The sequence below is a fragment of the Piliocolobus tephrosceles genome, chromosome 5 (genome assembly GCF_002776525.5).
Source record: "Piliocolobus tephrosceles isolate RC106 chromosome 5, ASM277652v3, whole genome shotgun sequence".
Lineage (NCBI taxonomy): Eukaryota > Metazoa > Chordata > Mammalia > Primates > Cercopithecidae > Piliocolobus > Piliocolobus tephrosceles.
This window is the reverse complement of record NC_045438.1, coordinates 51,454,314-51,474,768: the sequence shown is the minus strand read 5'-3', so window position 1 is coordinate 51,474,768 and position 20,455 is coordinate 51,454,314. Positions and strand designations below refer to the sequence as shown.

Sequence of the window (20,455 nt, the reverse complement as noted above, 5' to 3'; positions counted from 1 at the left end):
TAAAGCACCATTTCAATTTTATGAACTGAATCCTTGCTTGATACTTTGGGGGTCTCTTATATTTCATAGAACCATTTGTTGTTTCGATGGTTAATATGTATTGTTATGGGATCCCTAGCCCAATTTTCATTCTTTCAGAAATTAGTAGTATAACTTTGAAAGATAAAGAAGAGACCACACAGGAACCAGGGAAAAAGCTACTTGAGAAACCAATTTGTAGTGTCATGGGCTTTGGAGGAGCTGGCCCAACCTGCCAACCGAATGATTGGGCCAATGCACTCAAACCCCATCAAGCTCCCCTGGCCTGGTGCTGGGTGGCCACGTCACAGCTGGTGGTGGCAGGGCCCTGATTCTGCAGGTGCAGCACATTAACCCTGATTGGTGCTGGGGCAGCAGCTGAGACTGGCAGTCTTCGAAATGACATTTTGAGACAAAAGTAGGGGGCTTATTTTGTCTTTCCTACTTCCTGCTTCTAGTTTAATTGAGTCCTTGCCAGATGACACTTGGCAGGATGCCAAGCCAGCACCTGACTCTTACTGGTAGAAATAGTGTGTGTTTGATTAAAAGCTAAAAAATGATGATATTTGATCCCTAAGTCCAAATACTGCCCCATGGAGGCATGCCAAAGCAGGTTTTCTATTCTGAGGAGCCTGGAAGACAGCGGAGTACACAGGACCATTTAGGAATCTTTTCAAAGTCACAGCCCTCATATGTTTGCCAGGTGCTGTTCTAAGATCCCCAAATGTATTAACTTCATAAACCTTACACTGACCCCATGAAGTAGGGACTACTGTGATCACTTCCCCCTTTCTACAAGTGAGATGTATATCTCACTTGTAGATGTAGATCTTCAACAGAAGTGTTGAAACACTTGCCCAAGATCACCAGTTAGGAGTAGGGCCAAGTTGTCTGGCTCCAGAGCCCATGCTCCTACTCACTAGCCACTGTGTCCCAATGTCCCACTGCACCTCCAGTGAGATGGGTTCATTTGTCTGCAGTTCACATGGGTGCTTTGAAATCAGGGAAAAAAAGGCATCGTTCCTCATTGCTGTCAGGGCTACAAGGGCACAATCTTTTTTACTTCTTTATTTTAAATGTGCTACTCTCTTTTCTAGAGATACTGGTGAGCTCTAGAAAAATGTTCCCTTCTCTTAAAAAAAAAAAAAAAAAAGTTTTTCTTAAAACAAAAATGGAGAAAGAAAGAAGGAGGAAGGCAGAAAGAAGGGAAAGAAGGAAAGGAGGGAGTGGGGTTAATTCAGTCAATGGGAAGTATTGGTGGGAGGAAGAGAAAGCTCAGGGTAGGCCTCCTCCGCCTCTCAGCCTCAGGCGGCGTCGTTGGCTGTGGCCACATTGCCTACCTGGCAAGCTCTGTATGGTTCCAGCTTCCTCCAGGTGCTCCCGTTCCTCTAGCGCTGGGTAGGAGGGTCAGGGCTAATCACTCTTGCCTCGCTGTCCCCCCCAGTGCAATCAAATCCTTGTTTTAAATTCCCCTTCTGGAAATAATTAGGATGGTATCTCTCTACCTGACTGGATCTTGTCTGAGCGGCCCTGTAATCTCTTAGAGTACAGCAGCATGGGGTGCATTTATTCCTTCCAAGAGCAGAAGACGGGCTTAGAAATAGCCTTTCAATCCCTTTTCCAGTCCAGAGTTTCACAAAATGTTTAGTCAGCTCAATGCTACCAGTCTGTGACCAAAACTATACTATGAATGCAGGGTGCCAAAGAGTAAAGAGGTCACACTAAGCGTAACCCCTTCCTGCTGCCCCCGCTCCTCACACACCCCCCAACACTCCACGTAATTACGTGGGTTGTGTCGTAACTGGTTCATCTAGCTACCAAATCAGAGAGACCCAGGCACTCTTTTTTCCCAAGAGTTCTCCAGCAGAAAATGCAGAAAAGCTTTTGGAGTCTTGCAACCATCCAGTGGTGTCATTCAAATTGCAAGGATTCTCTGCAATGACAACCTTACCAGCCGATACCTACCATGGTCCCCAGGAGCCCCAGGACACAGAGTTGAGGTAGACTGGTCTCTGCTCTCTGAGAGCTGAGAGTCTAGCAGAAGGCTTGGCCCCAGGAGGAGGGTGGCCAGCGTCATAGGAAGGGAGCAAGGATGCTCAGAGGAAAGAGATGAGCTCAGCCTTCCTCTTTACCTACTGAAGTCTGATGGGAGAATCCAGGGAGGCTTTGACAAAGTGACATAAGGCTTGGCCTTCAAGGATGGGGATGTAAATCTGGGAGAAGGACATGGAAGGGGATTCTTGATCTCAGCAAGAAGGGCAAGCCGGGGGCCCAAAGGGCACAGCAGAAGGTTCAAGCTGATTCAGTGGAACCCCCTGATGGGAAGCAGACACTCTGAGTGATGGTCAGGCTCCCTGAAGCTAGATTCATGGGCTTGTTCTATTTTATATTCCTTCTGCATACATGCTCCATATAGCTTCTCCTCTCTCTCTCTCCAGGTATCCCAGCTGGCTGAGCTGATCCTCAGGAGATGAGGAGGCACAATCACAGCTCACGTCCTCAGCTTCTCTCTGCCTCCTGCCCGCCCACTCTCTCCCTCTTCGCCTTTTTCCAGTTGCCCTTCCTCAATCCCACTTTGAGGGTTTTCTTTTCCATCCGTCTGGTGGCCTTGCTGTTTGCTTGCTAGCTAAGTGATTTATACATTCCAGGCTGGATCCAAGACAGTGTGGGATGAAAACCAAACGCAAACTGGCTAGAAGGAAGGGCCGGAATAAACACAAACTGAAGACCCCAAAGAAACAGTGTCCAAGCTTGTGCATGCATCTGCGCTGTCCCCATGGGGCCTTCCAACTCTGCTCAAAGCAATCTCCAGGGCTGTCCTCCAAGGACAATGGGGGAGTTGGAGAGAAGATCTCTTTGTGCTTCCTTCTTTGTTTTTTAAATTTAAGGTGGACGTGACCTCAGGGCTTTGTATAGAAAACCTCTGAGGGTCAGTTGAGTGACCCACTTACCCTGCCATTCCCCACCCTGCTGGGGGTGCTCCTGCTACTTCAACTCCATCACCACAGATGCTTAATTCCTGCACTCTGGGGTTCAGATCTGCATCTGTTGAAGAATATTCCAGAACTGCAACTCCCATCTGCACTGGGAGCATGTCTGGCACACAACAGTTCAGGCACTGTGGGAAGGGCCCTGGTTATTCAGTGTGAAATTGTGTAAGACTTTCTTTTGGAGACAGGACCTTTGCAATCACAGCTTGGGGAACTGGCTTTACAATAACCACTTCCTCTTAGGGAGTCAGCAGCCTGGGCTCAAATCCTGCTTGGTCACCAAGAGAGTTTTGTGACCCTAGACAAGTCACAGCACCCCTCTCAGCCTACATTTCTTCACCCATTCAACAAATATTCACATAGCAGCTACTGGCACCAGGAATAGAGAGGGGAGCATGATTGATAAGCTATCTTAGAATTTAAGATTGCATTATGGAAGCTACTCAGTAAATGAATTTTAAAAATAACGGGGTGGGGGAAAACCTTTGAAGAACAATTTGGCAAGCTCTAGAAAAGCTGAAATTTGATTGCTCTTTGACCCAGTAAGTCTACTCTTAGGTATATATCCTGGAGAAATTCTTAAACATTCCCACAGGACAAAGAATGAATGTAAAAGAATTTAAATGACAACTCATAAGAAAATGAAAAATGTGCGATATGTTCATTCAATGGTGTAGAGCAGTGAAAATGAATGACCTAGAGCTGCACATATCACCATGGACTATCTCACAAGTATAACTTCAGAATGTTGCAGAAAAATATGTAAAGTATAATGCCATTTATGCAGAGTTAAAATTGACAAATATTAGATACTATTTAGTAGCAAGAGTATTTTTTATATGCATGGGCATTAATAAGACCAAATTAGATTAGTGCTTTCTTCTGTGGAGGGAGGGAGGAAGGAGGATGGAATTGGGGAGTAGTACATAGGGGATATCAACTGTATTGATAATGTTTTGTATCTTAACCCAAGTTGTGTTACAAAGTTTTTATTATAATATTCTTAGGATTTTGTGTATATATTTTAAATGTTGCCCTATAAAATTTTAAAATTTATTAAATAATGATAAGTGCTCTGAAGAAAATAAAAATCTGAAGTGATTGAGAGTGACTGGGGTTTGGTTGGGGGTTCTGGAGATTGGGTGGTCAAGGAAAGCTTCTCAGCAGAGGTATTGGGTTGAGCTGAATCATGACTGACATGAAGGGAGCAGCCATGACAGTATCTAGGGGAGGAGCATTGCAGGTGGAGAGAACATCTAATGCCAAGGGTCATGAATTGTAAAGGACCTAAGATTTTACCCTCCTTGCAAGATAGCAAGGTAGTCTGACTTAGTAGTGTGGATGCTGACAGAAGACATGAGACTACTGGGTCAGAGCAAGATATTTTATTATTCACAGCAGCAGGCAGCACGCTGTTCCTTTCACACTGCTTCTCCTTGCTCCCCTCCCACGGTCAATGTTCAGAGATAAAGTCAGTATAACTTGCTCATGGATTTGGATGTGCAGAATAAGAGAATCACAGAAATTTAAGATGATGATACAGTTTGGCTGTGTCCTCACACAAATCTTATCTTGAATTGTAGTTCCCATAATCCCCACATGTCATGGGAGAGAACTGATGGGGGATAATTGAATTATGGGGGCAGTTTCCCCCTTGTTATTCTCATGAGAGTGAGTGAGTTCTCATGCGCTCTGATGGCTTTATAAGGGGTTTCCCCACTTACTCAGCTGTCATTCTTCTGCTTCCTGTCGCCATGTGAAGAAGGACATGTTTGCTTTTCTTTCTGCCATGATTGTAAGTTTTCTGAGGCCTCCCCAGCCATGCTGAACTGTGAATCAATTAAACCTCTTTCCTTTATAAATTACCCAGTCTCAGGTATTCTTTATTAGCAGTGTGAGAATGGACTAATACAGATGATTTCTAGATTTGAGACTCTACCCCAAAAAGTATGAATTGAGGGGCCAAGTAAGGGGTGGAAAGGACTCAAAAGTAGTACTCTGAGTATGAAAAGGTTGTGGTGCCTACTGACATCTAAGTGGAGGGACAGAGAAAGCAGCTGGGCATAAGAGTTTGGAGCTTCAGGGCAAGGTCAAGGCTGGAGGTCTAGACCAGGGAGGCCCTGGCAGATGGAAGGTGCTAACAGCCCTGGGACTGATGAGCTCACTTGAGAACACTTGCCACGTTTACCATACTCACCTGGTCAGCAGAATCACCTGGAACACACGTTAAAAACACAGGTTTCCATGTCCTTTTCAGATCTTGCATTCTAAAATTTTATGACTAGATAGAGATATATTTCTGCACACATTCAACATGTACTGAGTATGTATTGAGCACCTATTATGTTTCAAGCACTGTGCTTGTTGTGATTGGTGAAGTTATAACAGCATCCTCTGGTTATGAAGAAAGGCCAAGAGAACCACTGAGACTTTGGCACTGACTTCATTGAACCAATAGACCAGCATCTAATATCTACCTCCAGACTTCTCACTAGGAGGGAAAAATAATCCCTTATTTGTTTAGGTTATAGTGAGGTTTTTTTGTTTGTATTAGTTTCTGTCAAAAGCATTCTGATCTGATATACACATTTTATTATTCTATGTATAAAACTAGTAAACAAATAAAATAAAATAAATCTCTTTGGGGAAGGGAGCCTTTAATTCATGTTTGATTAACTCAAGCTGAATAAGCCAAACTTCCTTAAACCATCAGTCTCAGTTATAGGCTCTATTTATTAAAATCTCTTAAACATTCTAAACTTCTTGTATAATTTATCATATTTGATTTTGATTTTCTATTTTAGCACTTCAAATCATTGATATGACAAGATTATATCAGATTATATCAATTAAGACAAAATATTCTCATATATTTAAGCATCTCTTGTAAATCTAATACATTACACTTATAAACACAGTAAATCTAGTCTAATACAGTCTAATGCTGTAATGAGCTAAGTTAAATATTCCTATACCTTTCAACTTCAAATCACAAACTTAAAATCAATTTCATATTTCAAATTGGAATCATAAGCTTTTAAAATATTCAAATCACTTAAGGAGCATACACAATATTGTTCCTAAACTTAACATGAAAGTATCAATATTATGGATTTGAATTATTGCATTATTTCCATAATGAGTTCCACACATTCTCAGACTTGGAAAATCATTTACCCAACAAGAGAACAGATGTACTATTTACTGTTGTCAAGGACTCATGCCCACAATATGGTGGACATCTCAGATGAGCAGAGGTTGCTTAGGATCTCAGGTCAGAAGACAGTACTCCAGTGCTGGAAGACAGTGCCCTGAGTGCTATGGTTCCTATGGCAAGAGGAGGCTCCCAGTTTTCACCCTTCAGAGGAGTTTGATTTTAGAATCTTTATTCAAATTACCTCCTAAGTATTATTTTTATTTTTAATTATTAGAGTAGAAGGAAGTTGGCGACTCCACCTAGGTTAGCTAACAACTTCCTTTATGATCTCATTGGCTTTTGCATTTACTTGGCACTCTGCAGGCATTGCTAACATATTTCCATCTCGCTCTAACGAAATTTTAATGCTGTTGAATTTAATCCTGAACATTTGGCTCTGAGCCACGACTCTCAGGTCATGATAATAACATAAACCATTCCCCTGCCTCATGACTTTTTAGGAATTTCCCAAATGGGATTATAGCCTCTCACATTTCATTAGAACTACTGTATTTAGCTTGGCAGGTTTTTGGCTTCAGGGACTGTTCTCCCTCGAGCCTGCCCCTGGATGTCCTGGACGTCATTTGCTGAGGCCACCCAGGTAGGGAGCGGACCTGACATCAGCCTTAGATGCGTCAGCCCATTCCCTCCAATCTCCTGCTGGAAGTTCCTTACCATTCCCACCTCCAGTTCTCTGCTATTCACCTTCTCTAAAAGGTAGATAAATGCACCTTTTTTTGAGTGTCCAGCCTTTTTTGTGGGGTGAGTGGGGTAGGAGAAGGGAGGCACAGTGGCAGCAGAGCTGGAGCAACATTCCTTCTGGACCTCTCATTACTTGTATATATGTGTGAATTGAAAACATGATGTTACCATTGCTTCCATTTCACACAAATTATAAGAGAGCACTCTGCTGATACCTAGCAAAACAACAATTATATTTCTCATGCCTCTCAGGCAAAATATCCACTAATAACTATGTGTTTTTCTTCCACTTATTGATATTCCAAAAAGATGCTTACAAAATGTCTTTTCAAATATCACATCAGTTTGAATACTCTTTGGGAACTCCAATATTTAGAAAAACTAGCCTGGGTGTGGTGGTGTGCACCTGTATTCCCAGCTACCTGGGAGGCTAAGGTGGGAGGATCACCTGAGTCCAGAAGTTGGAGGCTGCAGTGAGCTATAATCACATCACTGAATTCTAGCGTGGGTGACAAAGCAAGAATAAAGTAAATAGAAAAACCAATTGGTGGATCATCTTTGTAAGGTGAATCACCCCCAGTTTGTAAATTTGGCTTAAAACCCTACTTTGTTGGGGTTTGAACATGTGCAATAACTACCCCCAATTTCATGCATCAGAGAAGTCACTCTTCCTTTCATAGGGAGGAGAAAATAAAAAGAAATACTGAAGTATCCTCCAGTACTTCTTGATGGAAGTTTCCATTTTGTGGGCAGAGGCGGGGATGTCTAGAAAGAAGTCAATCTTAGTTCCACTTTATGTATGTTTGTATCGATTTTCTTTGGCCCAAAGTAATACTCTGTTTAAATCTGTATTAGACAAATATCAACCGATCTTAGTGTTTCAGAAGAAAATCTTTATGTTTTTCACTGTCCTATTCTGATTTCACCAATTTCTTCAACTTTCCTTCTCCCCTCCTTTTTTTGTTTGTTATATCCAGTTTTATTTTCTAAATTCAGAGTTATGTGTTTTGGGGAAGAGACATCCAGCACCTACACACTTCTGGGCCCCCTTCCTTGCAGGTGCAGGGGGATAACATTGATGACATTGCTCCACCTCCTGTGAGGTCACATGACTAATTCTAGCCAAAGGGCTATGAGAGTGAGGAGGTCACTCCTGGGCCAACGTAGGATGGAATTGTTGGGGTGAGCTCTTCCAGTGTTTCCTCCCCCTGCTGCCTCTAGGAAGGAGGCAGTCATGCCCTGGAAGGTGCATCCCACCGGATTATTGGGTTACCCCATGCAAGTAATTGTCTCGGAGGGTTTCCAGGCCCACAGGGGACTTTGCCTGCCTAACAAATGAACTTTTATCATGTCAAGTCAGAAGTATTGCATTTGTTGATTGCCAGTGCCCCATGGTTCTCAAACTGTGGTACCCAATCACCAGCATCAGCAACACCTGGGAATACATTAGAAACGGAGCATTTGGGCACCACCCAGCCCTGCTGAATCACACACCCTGAGGGTGCAGCCCAGCAATCTGTGCTTTAACAGACCCCTACATGAGTGATGCCAGCAAGTATGAGGACCATGGCTCTACCCTGTGCTGGCTAACACAGCTTTCAGTTAAAAATCCCCTCTCGGCAAAGTGGAGTCTTCAGGTGAGTCCTATCAGTAAGACACAAACCATTTTCAAGTTTCTTAATTAAGTATACTTCCTCACAGTGATGCAATCATTCCATTATTTTTTCTGTTTTAAGGCCTCAAAACAGCAAGAGGATCTATAAGCCTCCCAGACCACTATTTCTAACTTTGAGCACAGTTGTCACATGACTACATTTATGCACGCATAAAAGGTTAGTAAGAGCTTGAGGCTGCAGAGAGAAGGAAGAAAATTATCTTTACTTTTCTAGACACCACTGATGGCTGGGGGACTGTACTGATTTGCCCTGATCGTGATGCTGCAGCAGAAATTAGTGTGGGGTGTGCTTGGGGCAGAAGTGTCTGGTGTTTCCAGTCCCTCCATTCCAAGGGGCAGGCGGGCTGAAATGGATTTTACGTTCCTTCCCAGGGCTTCCTTCCTCTTCTTGATTACTCAGTCGGTTCCCTGCAAGCAATGTGAGCCTCTGGCCTTATTTCTCCTCTGATTCTCGTTTTCATGCCTCAAACTATCCAACTAGGGGACATTCCAAAACAACCCAATGAAATAAGCATAATATCTGCACCTTCAGTAAATCGCTTAACCTAATGATGGACTTAGAGGGCGTTTTTAGGCAAATTATTTATATGACTGAAAGAAATGCTTATTTACATGTATTTCCATTCAGATTTGACTGTGTTCAAACATAAATTTAAAATAAGAGTATAATGAGAACGCTATATGCTCCATCTAACATTTTACCATGTTAGTTCTCTCACACTCGCCGAACGCACACATATACACACACCTTCTTTTTTCCTGGAGTAAGTTGTCAATATTATGCTTCATCTCTCAGTACTTCAGCATGCATCACTCACATCACTAACAATATCACCTACCACTAGATCCACATTCAACATTCCCAGTTGTCTTTTATACCTATGAGATTTTTTCCTAAAACAAAATCCAATCAAGGCTTGTGCTTTGCCTTTGGTTGTTGGGTCTCTGGTTATCTGAAACAGAGCTCAGACTTCAACAGACATGCAGATCACCTGGGGATCTTGTTAAAATGCAGATTTTGATTTTGGATGTCTAAGTGAGGCCTGAGAATCTTTGATTCTAACAAGCGCCCAGGTGGTCCCAGTGATGCTATGGGCCCAGGCCCACCCTTTGAGTAGCAAGGACAAGACAGTCCCCCTTTTATTCTTCCCACAGTGACACTCACTCCTTAAAGAGTCCAGGCCTATTTCTTGTAAAATGACACACATTTTGGTTATTCCACCATGCCATTAACTTCTTTATCCTCAGTATTTACTGTAAACTGAAAGTTAGGTGTAAGACTTGATTAGTTTCCATTGATATCTTTGGAAGGAATGCTTCATAATGCATCCCAACAGGAACACCTAATGTCAGTTATCCTACCATTAATGGTGTGCTAGGACTTTGTCACTTGGTTAAGGTGATGACCAGACATTTCCATTGTAATTTTTAAAATAAAAATTTAAAGAGTTCCTGCAAAGAGTGAGAACCACGGGGCAGTGGCAATCAACAGCTACAACGCTTCGGAAGTAAGTAACCTGTCTGCATATCAGATTGATAACTCAACTACACACAGAAAAAAATCCTTCAAGTTGGTCTCTGATGGGGTAAGGCCGACTCCCTGCAGGCCAACTCCATCTGGCCTTGCAGCTGCCCCTGAGCCACAGGAGGGCTTCTCTGAAGAGGAGCGAGTCCCTCACTCACCCATGTTACCTTTGCTCACCTGAATCCCAAGCAGGGTTGCCTTGCAATGACAATGGTGTCTACCACAGTAAGGGCACCCACCATTTATGAATGTTAACCATGTACCAAGCAGCATGCCAAACCCTATAAAGTAGGTGCCATGGACGGAATGTTTGTGTCCCCCACAATTCATATGTTGAAACCCTAACCCCCAATGTGACCATATTAGGAGGGGGGCCTTTGGGAGGTGATGAGGTCATGAGGGTGGGGCCTCATGATGGGATTAGTGCCCTTATAAAAGGCATGCCAGAGGCTCTAAGCCTCTTTCTACCATATGAGGACACAACGAGAAGTCAGCAGTCTACAACCCAGATCAGGGTCCTCACCAGCACCTGACCATGCAGACACTCTGACCTTGGACTTCCAGCCTCCAGAACTGTGAGAAACGAATTTCTGTTGTTTATAAGCCACATACTATATGGAAATTTTTTATAGAGAGAGTTTTCTCAAGGAAAATGAGGACAAGAAGAAGAAAAGCATAGTGGAAGGGGATAAAGAGGTGAGTAGAGTTGCTTGATGAGAAATCATCCAAGCTGTAAGAGTTTGCCTCTGTATACGACACCCCTGGGAGGATGACAGAAGGTGATGGGTGAAGACTACATCTGGCATTCCCAACCTGGCACCTGTGACCCTATCAGGCCCAAACAGCTGTGTTATCATCTGGAGAAAAGGCGTCAGTATGTTTCATGGGGTGAAAGAGAAGGGAGACTGTGGATGCTGTGTATGGTAAGTAGCTCTCTTGAAGAAAAAGAAAGCAAGCCCTGATTTATAGTGGTTGTGATGTAAATTCTCCCACCATGAGCAATTTCAAGCTATGAATGTTTAATAACTGTCTTGCAAGATTCTTGAGTATTTAGCAGCTTCTATGAATGCTACAAGTCAGATCTACCACACCATTAGGCAGTGCAACTGACCATTTACATGCCAGCCAGGCCCGTGCGACCCAAGTGTACCCTGTCCTGTTCTGTGAAGGTGACATTTTAGTAACTTTGTTTTTGTTTTTTTTTGAGACAGGGCCTCACTCTGTTGCCCAGGCTGGAGTGCAGTGATGGCATCTCAGCATCTTGGCTCACTGCAATCTCTACCTCCCAGGTTCAAGCAATTCTCTTGCCTCAGCCTCCTGAGTAGCTGGGGTTACAAGTGCATGCCCAGCTAATTTTTTTGTATTTTTGGTAGAGATGGAGTTTCACCATGTTGGCCTGGCTGGTCTCGAACTCTTGAGCTCAGGCAATCTGCCCACCTCAGCCTCCCAAAGTGCTAAGATTACAGGCATGAATCACTGCACCTGGCCATGTTTCAGTAACTTTGATGGTTACTTATTCAAAACTAGCAGAGTGTCCCTGAAGTTCAGTTAAAAAAAAGTAGTTCTCAAAAGCATATCCTTTGTCTAAAAGACACCAGAAGTCAGAGAGCAGGAGACCATTTGATTAATCTAAATTTAAATTCGAGTCATCGTGTAGCTGAATTATTGGGACTGTGGTAAATTTCTGATTGTCTCCTCTATGTGAGTTTTTTAAAAATACAAGAAAAAAGCCAACAGTGATTTTCTAGAGTAACTTTTAAAATTTAAAAACCAGGGCATGTTCTTTGTAAAGTGTTCATGCATTTCCAAAGTGGATAAGAAACAGGACTTATGGGACTGGAAGTGCCACAGAGTGTGGAGAGGCTTCTCGACACAGTGTGGCCACCCGAGAAGAGCAATGAGGGGACCTGACACCCGGAGAAAGAGCAGCCAAGAGACCTGAGAGGAGCAGGCAAGAAGCACAGGGAGAAGCAGGGGCGCCGCCTCCCTGACACTCCCTTGGGCGGCCCTGCCTACACCGTCACCATGATCTGGTCCAGAGGTTTGCGCTTGAGGTCAGGCACTGTGGCCTCCTTGCTGGGGTATCCCACGGGGAGCAGCATCAGCAGCTTTTCATGCGCGGGGCGGCCCAGGAGCATCCTCAGTCGAGGGCCACAGTTGAGAGGAGTGGTAGTGACAGTCACCAGACCTGCGTTCTAAAATAAGAGGACAAGAAAGCATTTTAAAGTCAGCAGGCAGAATGACTGCTCTCCCTTCTAACCTGGGGACCTTCTTGTCCCGTTTATACCTGCTCTTCCTATCATTTCCCTGAAGTTGGGCAGCAAAGAGGCTGCCAGCTCAGGTAATGGTATTGTGAACCTCCCTGCCGCCATCAATCTCCCCATCCCCTCCCTTCTTTTAACCAAGCAGTGGGAAGCTTCTGGAAGAAGAAAAATATTATTATTTTTCATTGATGCTTAAGAAATAGGAATGGCTATTTTACAGAAAAATACTGTAGGAATACAACTATAGTAAAGGCAAGGCAAAAACCACAGGGAGTTCCTTTTAGCTAAGTGATTGGTCTGTGTCCTGGTACAAGAACCAAATCGTAAGAGCAGTCCACCAAAGCAGTGTACTAGCCCAAATGCGACATAATTTTCCTACTAAATATTCTTTTCTTTTTTCTTTTCTTTTCTTTTCTTTTTTTTTTTTTTTTTTGAGACAAGGTGTGGCTCTATCGCTCAGACTGGAGTGCAGTGGCATGATCTCAGCTCACTGTAACTTCTGCCTCCCAGGCTCAAGCTATCCTCCCACCTCAGCCTCCTGAGTAGCTGGGACTACAGGCATGCACCACCATGCCCGGCTATATTTAGTATTTATTTGTAGAGATGGGGTTTTGCCATATTGCCCAGGTTTGTCTGAAACACCTGAGTTTAAGTGATCTGCCTGTCTCAGCCTCCCAAAGTGCTGGGATTACAAGTGTGAACCATAATACCTGGCCAATTTTCCTGCTAAATATTCTTTCCTGAACTCCAGTGATCCGCCTGGAATCTATGATTTAATATCAATAACTCTAATATTGGCATTTGAACCATATATATATATATATGAACCATATATACGTGAACCCATATGTGTGTGTATATATATCTCTCTACACATGCACATATACACATATATGAATCTAGAGTGACTTGATATAGTTTCTTGCTGAAGGTCTTTTATACAACATCATTATATACCTTGATTAACAAAGATTTCACAATACCTGAGAGACTGTTCTCAAGAATACACGCATCAGAAAACCTAACTGATTTCTTCTTTCTGTCATTAGCTCTACTTTATCATGGTGTTTCTTCTCCTTGATCGTATCTTCACATAGTATTTGAACTTGGAATGGATAAATCTTAAACTTTTTTGAGAAAATAATTACACCTTAATTTGGTGTCATTTTATATTTTGGTCCTTTTCAAGACATAGCTTTTACTCCATACTTAATTTTGTAAGTCTCTAGCAGTAGAAACCTGCAAATACACAGACCATGTTAAACAATTCCACTAATATTATTAATGTTAAGTTGACTTCTATTATTATTTTATCTTTCACTCTCTCGATGTGAGTGCTTTGGTCTTATTATAGGTCAGGATTTTTTAAACTGGAATCCTCAGACCCCCAAAGGGCCAAAGATTGAATTTGGTGGGTCCATGAACTTGAATTTGAAAAACAAAGTCTTTATATTCACTAACATCTAACTGAAATTTAGCAGTTTCTTCCTTTGTAAATGTAGGCAGCAAACCACAGTAGTGTTAGCAATATCTATGACTTTATCACCAATGTAATCCAGTTATTTTCATATCATTTTACAGTTGTTACAGATATTTTAAAATATCATTACATTCATCACTACTTTAAAATTATAGAGCTACTACTAGCTCTTGGTATTTAATATATTAATAAAGGCTTGTATATTTTATTTTAAACAACAACCACCACGGCAAGTTCCTATGACTACAGAGCCAACCATGGAAGCAGAGCTTCCCCACCCAGTGAAATGCTGATGCCTGTTGATGGGGGACTCAGTGGCCAAGGGGTACCCGATCGACCTCTTTCCAAGCCTCCAAATAACAAACATCTAAGTAAAAGCAATGAGGAGCTTTCAGACACTTCCCCCCCACTGCCCCTTTCCAGCTTTTCCAGTCAGATCACCACCTCTAAACCTGACCAGGAAGTTCTGGAAGCTGCCTCTATAAGACATGCACGGCGCGCTTATTGGACCCAGTCACCATACCGGAGATGGGGGCTTCATGGAGATTTTTCTTGCCTCCATCACTAATCGTAACCTACTCTCGGGATTATGCCTTATGAAAGCTAGGGGGCAGCAAACTCAATGGCAAAGTGAAAAAGACTGCCCGCTGCAGAGGCACCCGGGCAGCCTTGTGAGCTGAGCTTACTGCAGGCTTCGCTGCTTCTTCCAGGACCCTGGATCAGGTAGCGGTGCCCTGCAATCTGACGCCGCATGGTGATTCCATTATTTACCTGCTTACAGATTCAGGAAGGAAATCAATGCCAGCTCCTTCAGGATAATTTTTCCAATAACCTAAAACACATTTCAATGACTACATTTTGGGAGGTGTTATTCAACATATATACTTTTCTTTGAGATAGTGAAGGAGCTCTTTTTATTTTTGTGGAATCCATTGTCTCTTAAAAGTATGATTACTTGCTCTTGCTCTTATAATCTCGTTTTCCACGTTTATTTTATGGGTTTACCATCTCTCTCTATCCCCTACCCAGCCCCCAGTGTCTGCTAGAATATACAGTTCATCAGACAAACTATCCCCGGTGGCTCCCAGGAACTGCCACATACAAGGAGCTCAGAGGCCGGCATGGTGGCTCACACCTGTAATCCCAGTACTTCGGGAGCCTGAGAAGAGTGAATCACTGGAGCTCAGGAGTTGAGACTAGCCTAGGCAATATGGCAAAACCCCATCTATACAAAAAAAAAAAAAAGTAAAAAATCAGCCGGGCATGGTGGTGAATGCCTGTAGTCCCAACTATTCAGGAGACTGAGGTGGGAGGATCACTTGAGCCCAGGAGGTCAAGGCTGCAGTGAGCTGTGATAGCGCCACTGCACTCCAGCCTGAGTGACAGATTGAGACCCTGTCTCAGAACAAAACAAAAAGGAGCTCAGAAAATATTTGTTGAGTGAATGCATTGTTGAGTGAATGCATGAATAGTTTGAAAACTATAGAGCAATCCTGCTCCATTTCATGTTAGCACTGCTCTTGTTCCCATGCAGATGGAATTTTTGAAAAGCATGTGACCATCTTCCTAATGCCATGCAATGCAAACTTCTCAGAAAGGGGGCTCTATGAAGAGCCCTTCTCATGGCTTTTTAGTCATTCCGTCTTCTCTAAGAGCAACAGGAAACGTATCCAGGGAGTTAGCCTCTGACTTTTAGGCTCCAAAGTTCTTCATGTGTGTCTGCCAAAACCCTTGAAACTTCATGTTGTTACAGATGATGGCAAACACATCCCCAATTTTTCTAACCTTGAAATGATGTGATAAGTGAATTCCCAACTTATTGAACCATCGTACTCACCAATCCAGGTTTCCAGAGTCAGTTTTCACATCAGAGTTACCTCACTTAGGAATTCCACTTTAGATTAAAAAACAATTTCCAAATGTCCCTGAATTGAAAACTCAGCTGAAATGTTCTAATAAGGCCACCCTTTAACCCTTGATGTCCCAATATACCTGCAAAGCAGCTAGCAGGATGCCACAAGCAATGGAAACGCTGATCTCATTGTAGTAGTGGACTTTTTTCTTGCCATTTGCAGCAAAACCGTGTACTTGTTTGAAAATGAGAATCAAAATAGGGGCAGTATCCAAGTACTCTTTAATCCAGTTGGTTCTGTGAAGAGAAAAGAGATTGAGGAGAATATTTGCCCATATTTTTTGTTCTCTTTTACTACCTTAGCTTCTTTATGATAAAAATAAAAACCTATTTACTCATCTTTTATATTTAAATTGAATAGCTGCAGAATTTTTATTTTTGTCTCATTCCTCTTTTTCTGACCAGGATCATTCAATTTCATAAACATGTCTTAGTAAGTGCCTAGTATGACAAGACATATGAAATGCTGAAAAATACAAGCGCAGGTCCTATTACCCAGCATGCACTGGGTCAAAATTCAGCCAGGGAGAAGGCAAGGATGGCAGTGAGGTTTAGCCAAAATCACAAAATCGCAGGTGGGCAGATGGCAATGCTGTTCACCCAGTTATAGAAAAAAGGAAGGGAACTTCTGCGGGAGAGGGAGATCATTCATGTGAGGTATAAATGCAGAGCTAAATTTTTGTTTTCCAGCTCAGAATATCTCTTTCTTGATTTCATTACCCTGGCCCACACATTTTGGCAGAAGTTTTATTCTAGCACAGATAGTCAAAAAGGACAGAGAGTCATATAATCCCATATATTGGGATTTTACCTTAGGATATCTTATGTCATTCATTAGCAAGAGACAATCACCATTCATTTCATTTCTAGCCCGGTTATGCTTCCTTGTTCCGAAGCACACGAAACTCATTTGTGTATTTCTCCATGGTTCCTCTTATACTATGAACATCAGTATGTTACACTTTCAAAGCTACTTAACTGTACTTCAACCAGCTTAGTTACATTTGACTATTGTCATTTCTTTTCTCCCTACAAAGAGGGAAAATGGTAATGCTTTAGAAGATCTGCACTGGAGCTGGACTGTCTTGGCCACTGGGCAAGCTACTTGGCCTCCCATGGAACTGTTACCTCCTCTGTAATATGTACTTTTGTGTACCCAATCCCTATGGTTATTGCAAGGGTGAAAATAGTTAAAATACATAAAGTGGTTTTTAATAAAGCCAAGCATCAGAATTTTAAATCATGGAAATATCAACACAGAGGATCCACTCGTAATCCACTTTCCTGACTCACTCAATGAACCAACACTCTCCATTCCCTCCATAGAGCACGTGGACTGTGACTTTGATGCCCGGAGCAGACCCCGGGGGCTGCATTTGTTGAGGGACCACAGTGAAACTACTTACACTGAATTCCCCTCCACTTTTTTCCTGGAGTTGAGGAAGCCAAAAAGTTACTAAGGCCTCACAGATAACTACACTTGTGCTAAACTTGTCCTAAAACTAAAACCTGCTTAGTAAAATGATTGGGAAGACCTGTTCACTTTAGCAAAATGTAATTTGCTTCATGCAAGATCTTGAGAAGAATTTCGCCATTTTATGTTCCAGATGGGTGAAAAGTGAAGTAATTCCTCAATTATTTACTAAGCAAATAATTGAGTCAGAGCCTATTTACCAATGCTCACATGCCGATACGGGAGTGAGCTCTGTCTTAACTTCCATAATTCCTCCCAGAGGCAGAATCAAGCTTGTCCACACTTACAACAAAGCCAGGACATGGTAGTGGTGGTGATTTTATTTTAAGAAGCCAAGGCAAACATCCCCAATTCCACCACTGTTTGTACCTCAGTTTCTTGAGATCTGTGACCCAGCGATGTCCCATCCTTTTCATGTAGTTGATCTCCTCTTCCTCCTCAATGATCTTTCGAATCTGGTGCTTCACATCTGGGTCCTTCACAACCACGAAGGTCCAGGGCTCTGTGTGGGCCCCACTCGGGGCTGTTCCTGTCACCCATTCCATTAAAATCAGAAATTAAAACTGCAGGAAAGTGTGAGGCTGCTAATTAAGGAGAGGCTTATCCCTATAGTCCAAGCACTTTGGGAGGCTGGAGCTGGAGAATTAAAACATTTTTGCAGTTTTTTTTTTTTCTTTTTTAACTAGCAGGGTGTGCTGGTGTGTGCCTGTAGCCCCAACTGCTCGGGAGGCAGAGGTGGGAGGATTGCTTGAGCTCAGGAGGCAGTGAGTCATGATTGCACCACTGCACCCTAGCCTGGCAACAGAGTGACATCCTATCTCTTAAAAAATTTTTTTTCTAAGGATAAACATAATAATTCATACTTGGCCGGGTGCAGTGGCTCATGCCTATAATCCCAGCACTTTGGGAGGCCGAGGTGGGTGGATCACCTGAGGTCAGGAGTTCAAAACCAGCCTGGCCAACATGGTGAAACCCCGTCTCTAGCAAAAATAGAAAAATTAGCTGGGTGTGGTGGTGGGTGCCTGTAATCCCATCTACTTGGGAGGCTGAGACAGGAGAATTGTTTGAACCTGGGAGGCAGAGGTTGTCGTGAGCTAAGATCATCCCATTGTACTCCAGCCTGGGCAACAAGAGTGAAACTCTGTCTCAAAAAAAAAATAATAATTCATACTTGCTCAAAATGAAGTTAGATAATCTGGAAAACAAATGCCTGGCAGGGAACCCTGTCATGCTGCTGCCAAGTTTGTTTTGTTCAGCATCAGGCCAACTAATCAATGATCAAGCTCTGCAGTTCCAGAGTTGTGGGAACTCCACCTCTGCTTCTCTAATTATCTGGGAGAAAATGTTCCCCAGTAACTGCACCATGACCACTAAGGAAAGAAACTCAGAGGGGAAATTTTGACAGCCAGAGTTCTCCAGACTGTTGTTTCTTTTGGTATTCTTGGAAAAAAAAAAAAAGTTGTGAAGGTTATTGAAGAAGGCAAAATGTATATGGTAAGATGGTTTTTAAAACACTCCTCAAAAGGCAACTTAGTTATACAGTGTTTGGTCCCTATATCAAAGCTATTAGTGTGGCACTGTGAGATTTATCCTTGGGGACACACGACAGCTGGGGAAATTCTTTTTTTTTTTTTTTTGATGGAGTCTCAGTCTGTCACCAGGCTGGAGTGCAGTGTCACTTATCTCGGCTCAGTGCAACTACCACTTCCCAGGTTCAAGTGATTCTCTTGCCTCAGCTTCCCGAGTAGCTGGGACTCCAGGTGCCCGCCACCACATGCAGCTAATTTTTGTAATTTTAGTATAGACGGGGTTTCACCATTTTGGCCAGGATGGTTTTGATCTCTTGACTTCGTGATCCACCTGCCTCGGCCTACCAAAGTGCTGGGATTACAGGCATGAGCCACCAGGCCTGGCCCAGTTGGAGAACTCTTAGACATGGGTACTCAATACGCACAGCCATGTGTCATTCTACTCCCAGGGAGACTTCAGGACCTCTCAGCCCACACCTTGATCGGTTCCAGTGTCTCAGGACAAAGCTTCACAGTGCATCACCTTTGTCCAAGGAGCCTCAGTTCCCTGTGGGATTCCAGTGAGAGTAGGGGCCAGCTTCTTATCTGGGTGTCGTCCCTCGGCCCTAGAGATGGCCCACTGTTCCCAGGGGGAGACCACAGTGACTCACAGGTGAGATATTTCAGAAGCAACTCTTCCTTCCTTCCCAATGGATAGTTCAATCCACCGATGGAGGAGGAAGGGCTGCAGACTCTTGGTGGGGTTCTCGCTTGCCACACACCACTCCCAACACTAGAAGTCACAACTGGCTTGGGAAATGCAAGTCAAAAGCTAAACATGAGGCCCCAATTTCTGCACAGAGTGATTCCAGTTAATTTTGTACCCATTTTATTTGTTTACTAAACATTTATATCTCTAAACATAAGAAATAAAGTTTTCCCTAATGTTTTTAGTTGTGTCAAATTTACCTTCACAGCATATGTGTACATACACATATACAAATACAGATACAGGTAAAGGTGAAATTTAGTAACTGCTGTTAGTTAGACTAAGGACTCAACAATCTAATGTATTTGTATTCCTAACTGAAGTAAAGTGTTTTATTCTTGCTTCCTTTCATGTTGGACAATAGATTAACAATGAGCATGTGAAAATTTTTGCAAATAGACTTAAATGTGGTTTATGTAAGAATAAGACTCCAATCACAGGAGATTCTCAAGTAGTGAGATTTCTCTTATTTCTCCTCCCCATTTTGTGTAGCTCTTTTTTTTTTTTTTTTTCCTCAGTGGAAATATTAATTTACATTAAAATGGGTTTTTTCTTTCTTTGATTTACTTTGCAAATTTACATAAATAAATTTTGCTAGTTAATGAGAATACTGGACTATAGCATCATGGTGTATAATATAAGAAATTTGCTTCCAAAGAAAACAAATATAACTGAGTATGCGAGTGTGTGTGTGTCTGGTGTGTTTTAAGGGGAGGGAAAGAAAGAAGCTGTATCTCCTCCAATATATTAATATAATGATGTGATCAGAAATCTTGGTTTTTAATTAAAGGATCATGAACTGAATAATTGCAGAAGTTTTGAATTATTGTCATATCTGCTTCCAAGAAACTTGTAATAGTCAAAATGTGGAAAGTAGAAGTCATTGTGTTTCTGGCAGTCACTCAGCACTTGGGTAAGACTTTATACATAAACATATTACTC

At 42.5% G+C, this 20,455-nt stretch overlaps 1 protein-coding gene across 5 annotated transcripts in view; it reads right to left on the bottom strand.

The window, feature by feature from the left end:
* Nucleotides 1-5,721: 5,721 nt before the first annotated feature.
* The window catches only part of IYD (iodotyrosine deiodinase), a 33,699-nt gene continuing 18,965 nt past the window's right edge, over nt 5,722-20,455 (bottom strand). For 2 of the 5 annotated variants that reach the window (XM_023205855.1, XM_023205857.2), the window contains exons 3-5: nt 17,606-17,765; nt 15,843-15,999; nt 5,722-12,301 (exon numbers count right to left, since the gene is read on the bottom strand). In XM_023205855.1, coding sequence (XP_023061623.1) covers nt 12,119-12,301; nt 15,843-15,999; nt 17,606-17,765 — 500 coding nt within the window. In that variant the 3' untranslated portion in view covers nt 5,722-12,118. Of the gene's footprint in view, nt 12,302-14,509; nt 14,683-15,842; nt 16,000-17,605; nt 17,766-20,455 lie in introns of all 5 variants that reach the window. The other 3 variants (XR_002730371.2, XM_023205854.1, XM_023205856.2) reach the window with 3 other exon arrangements.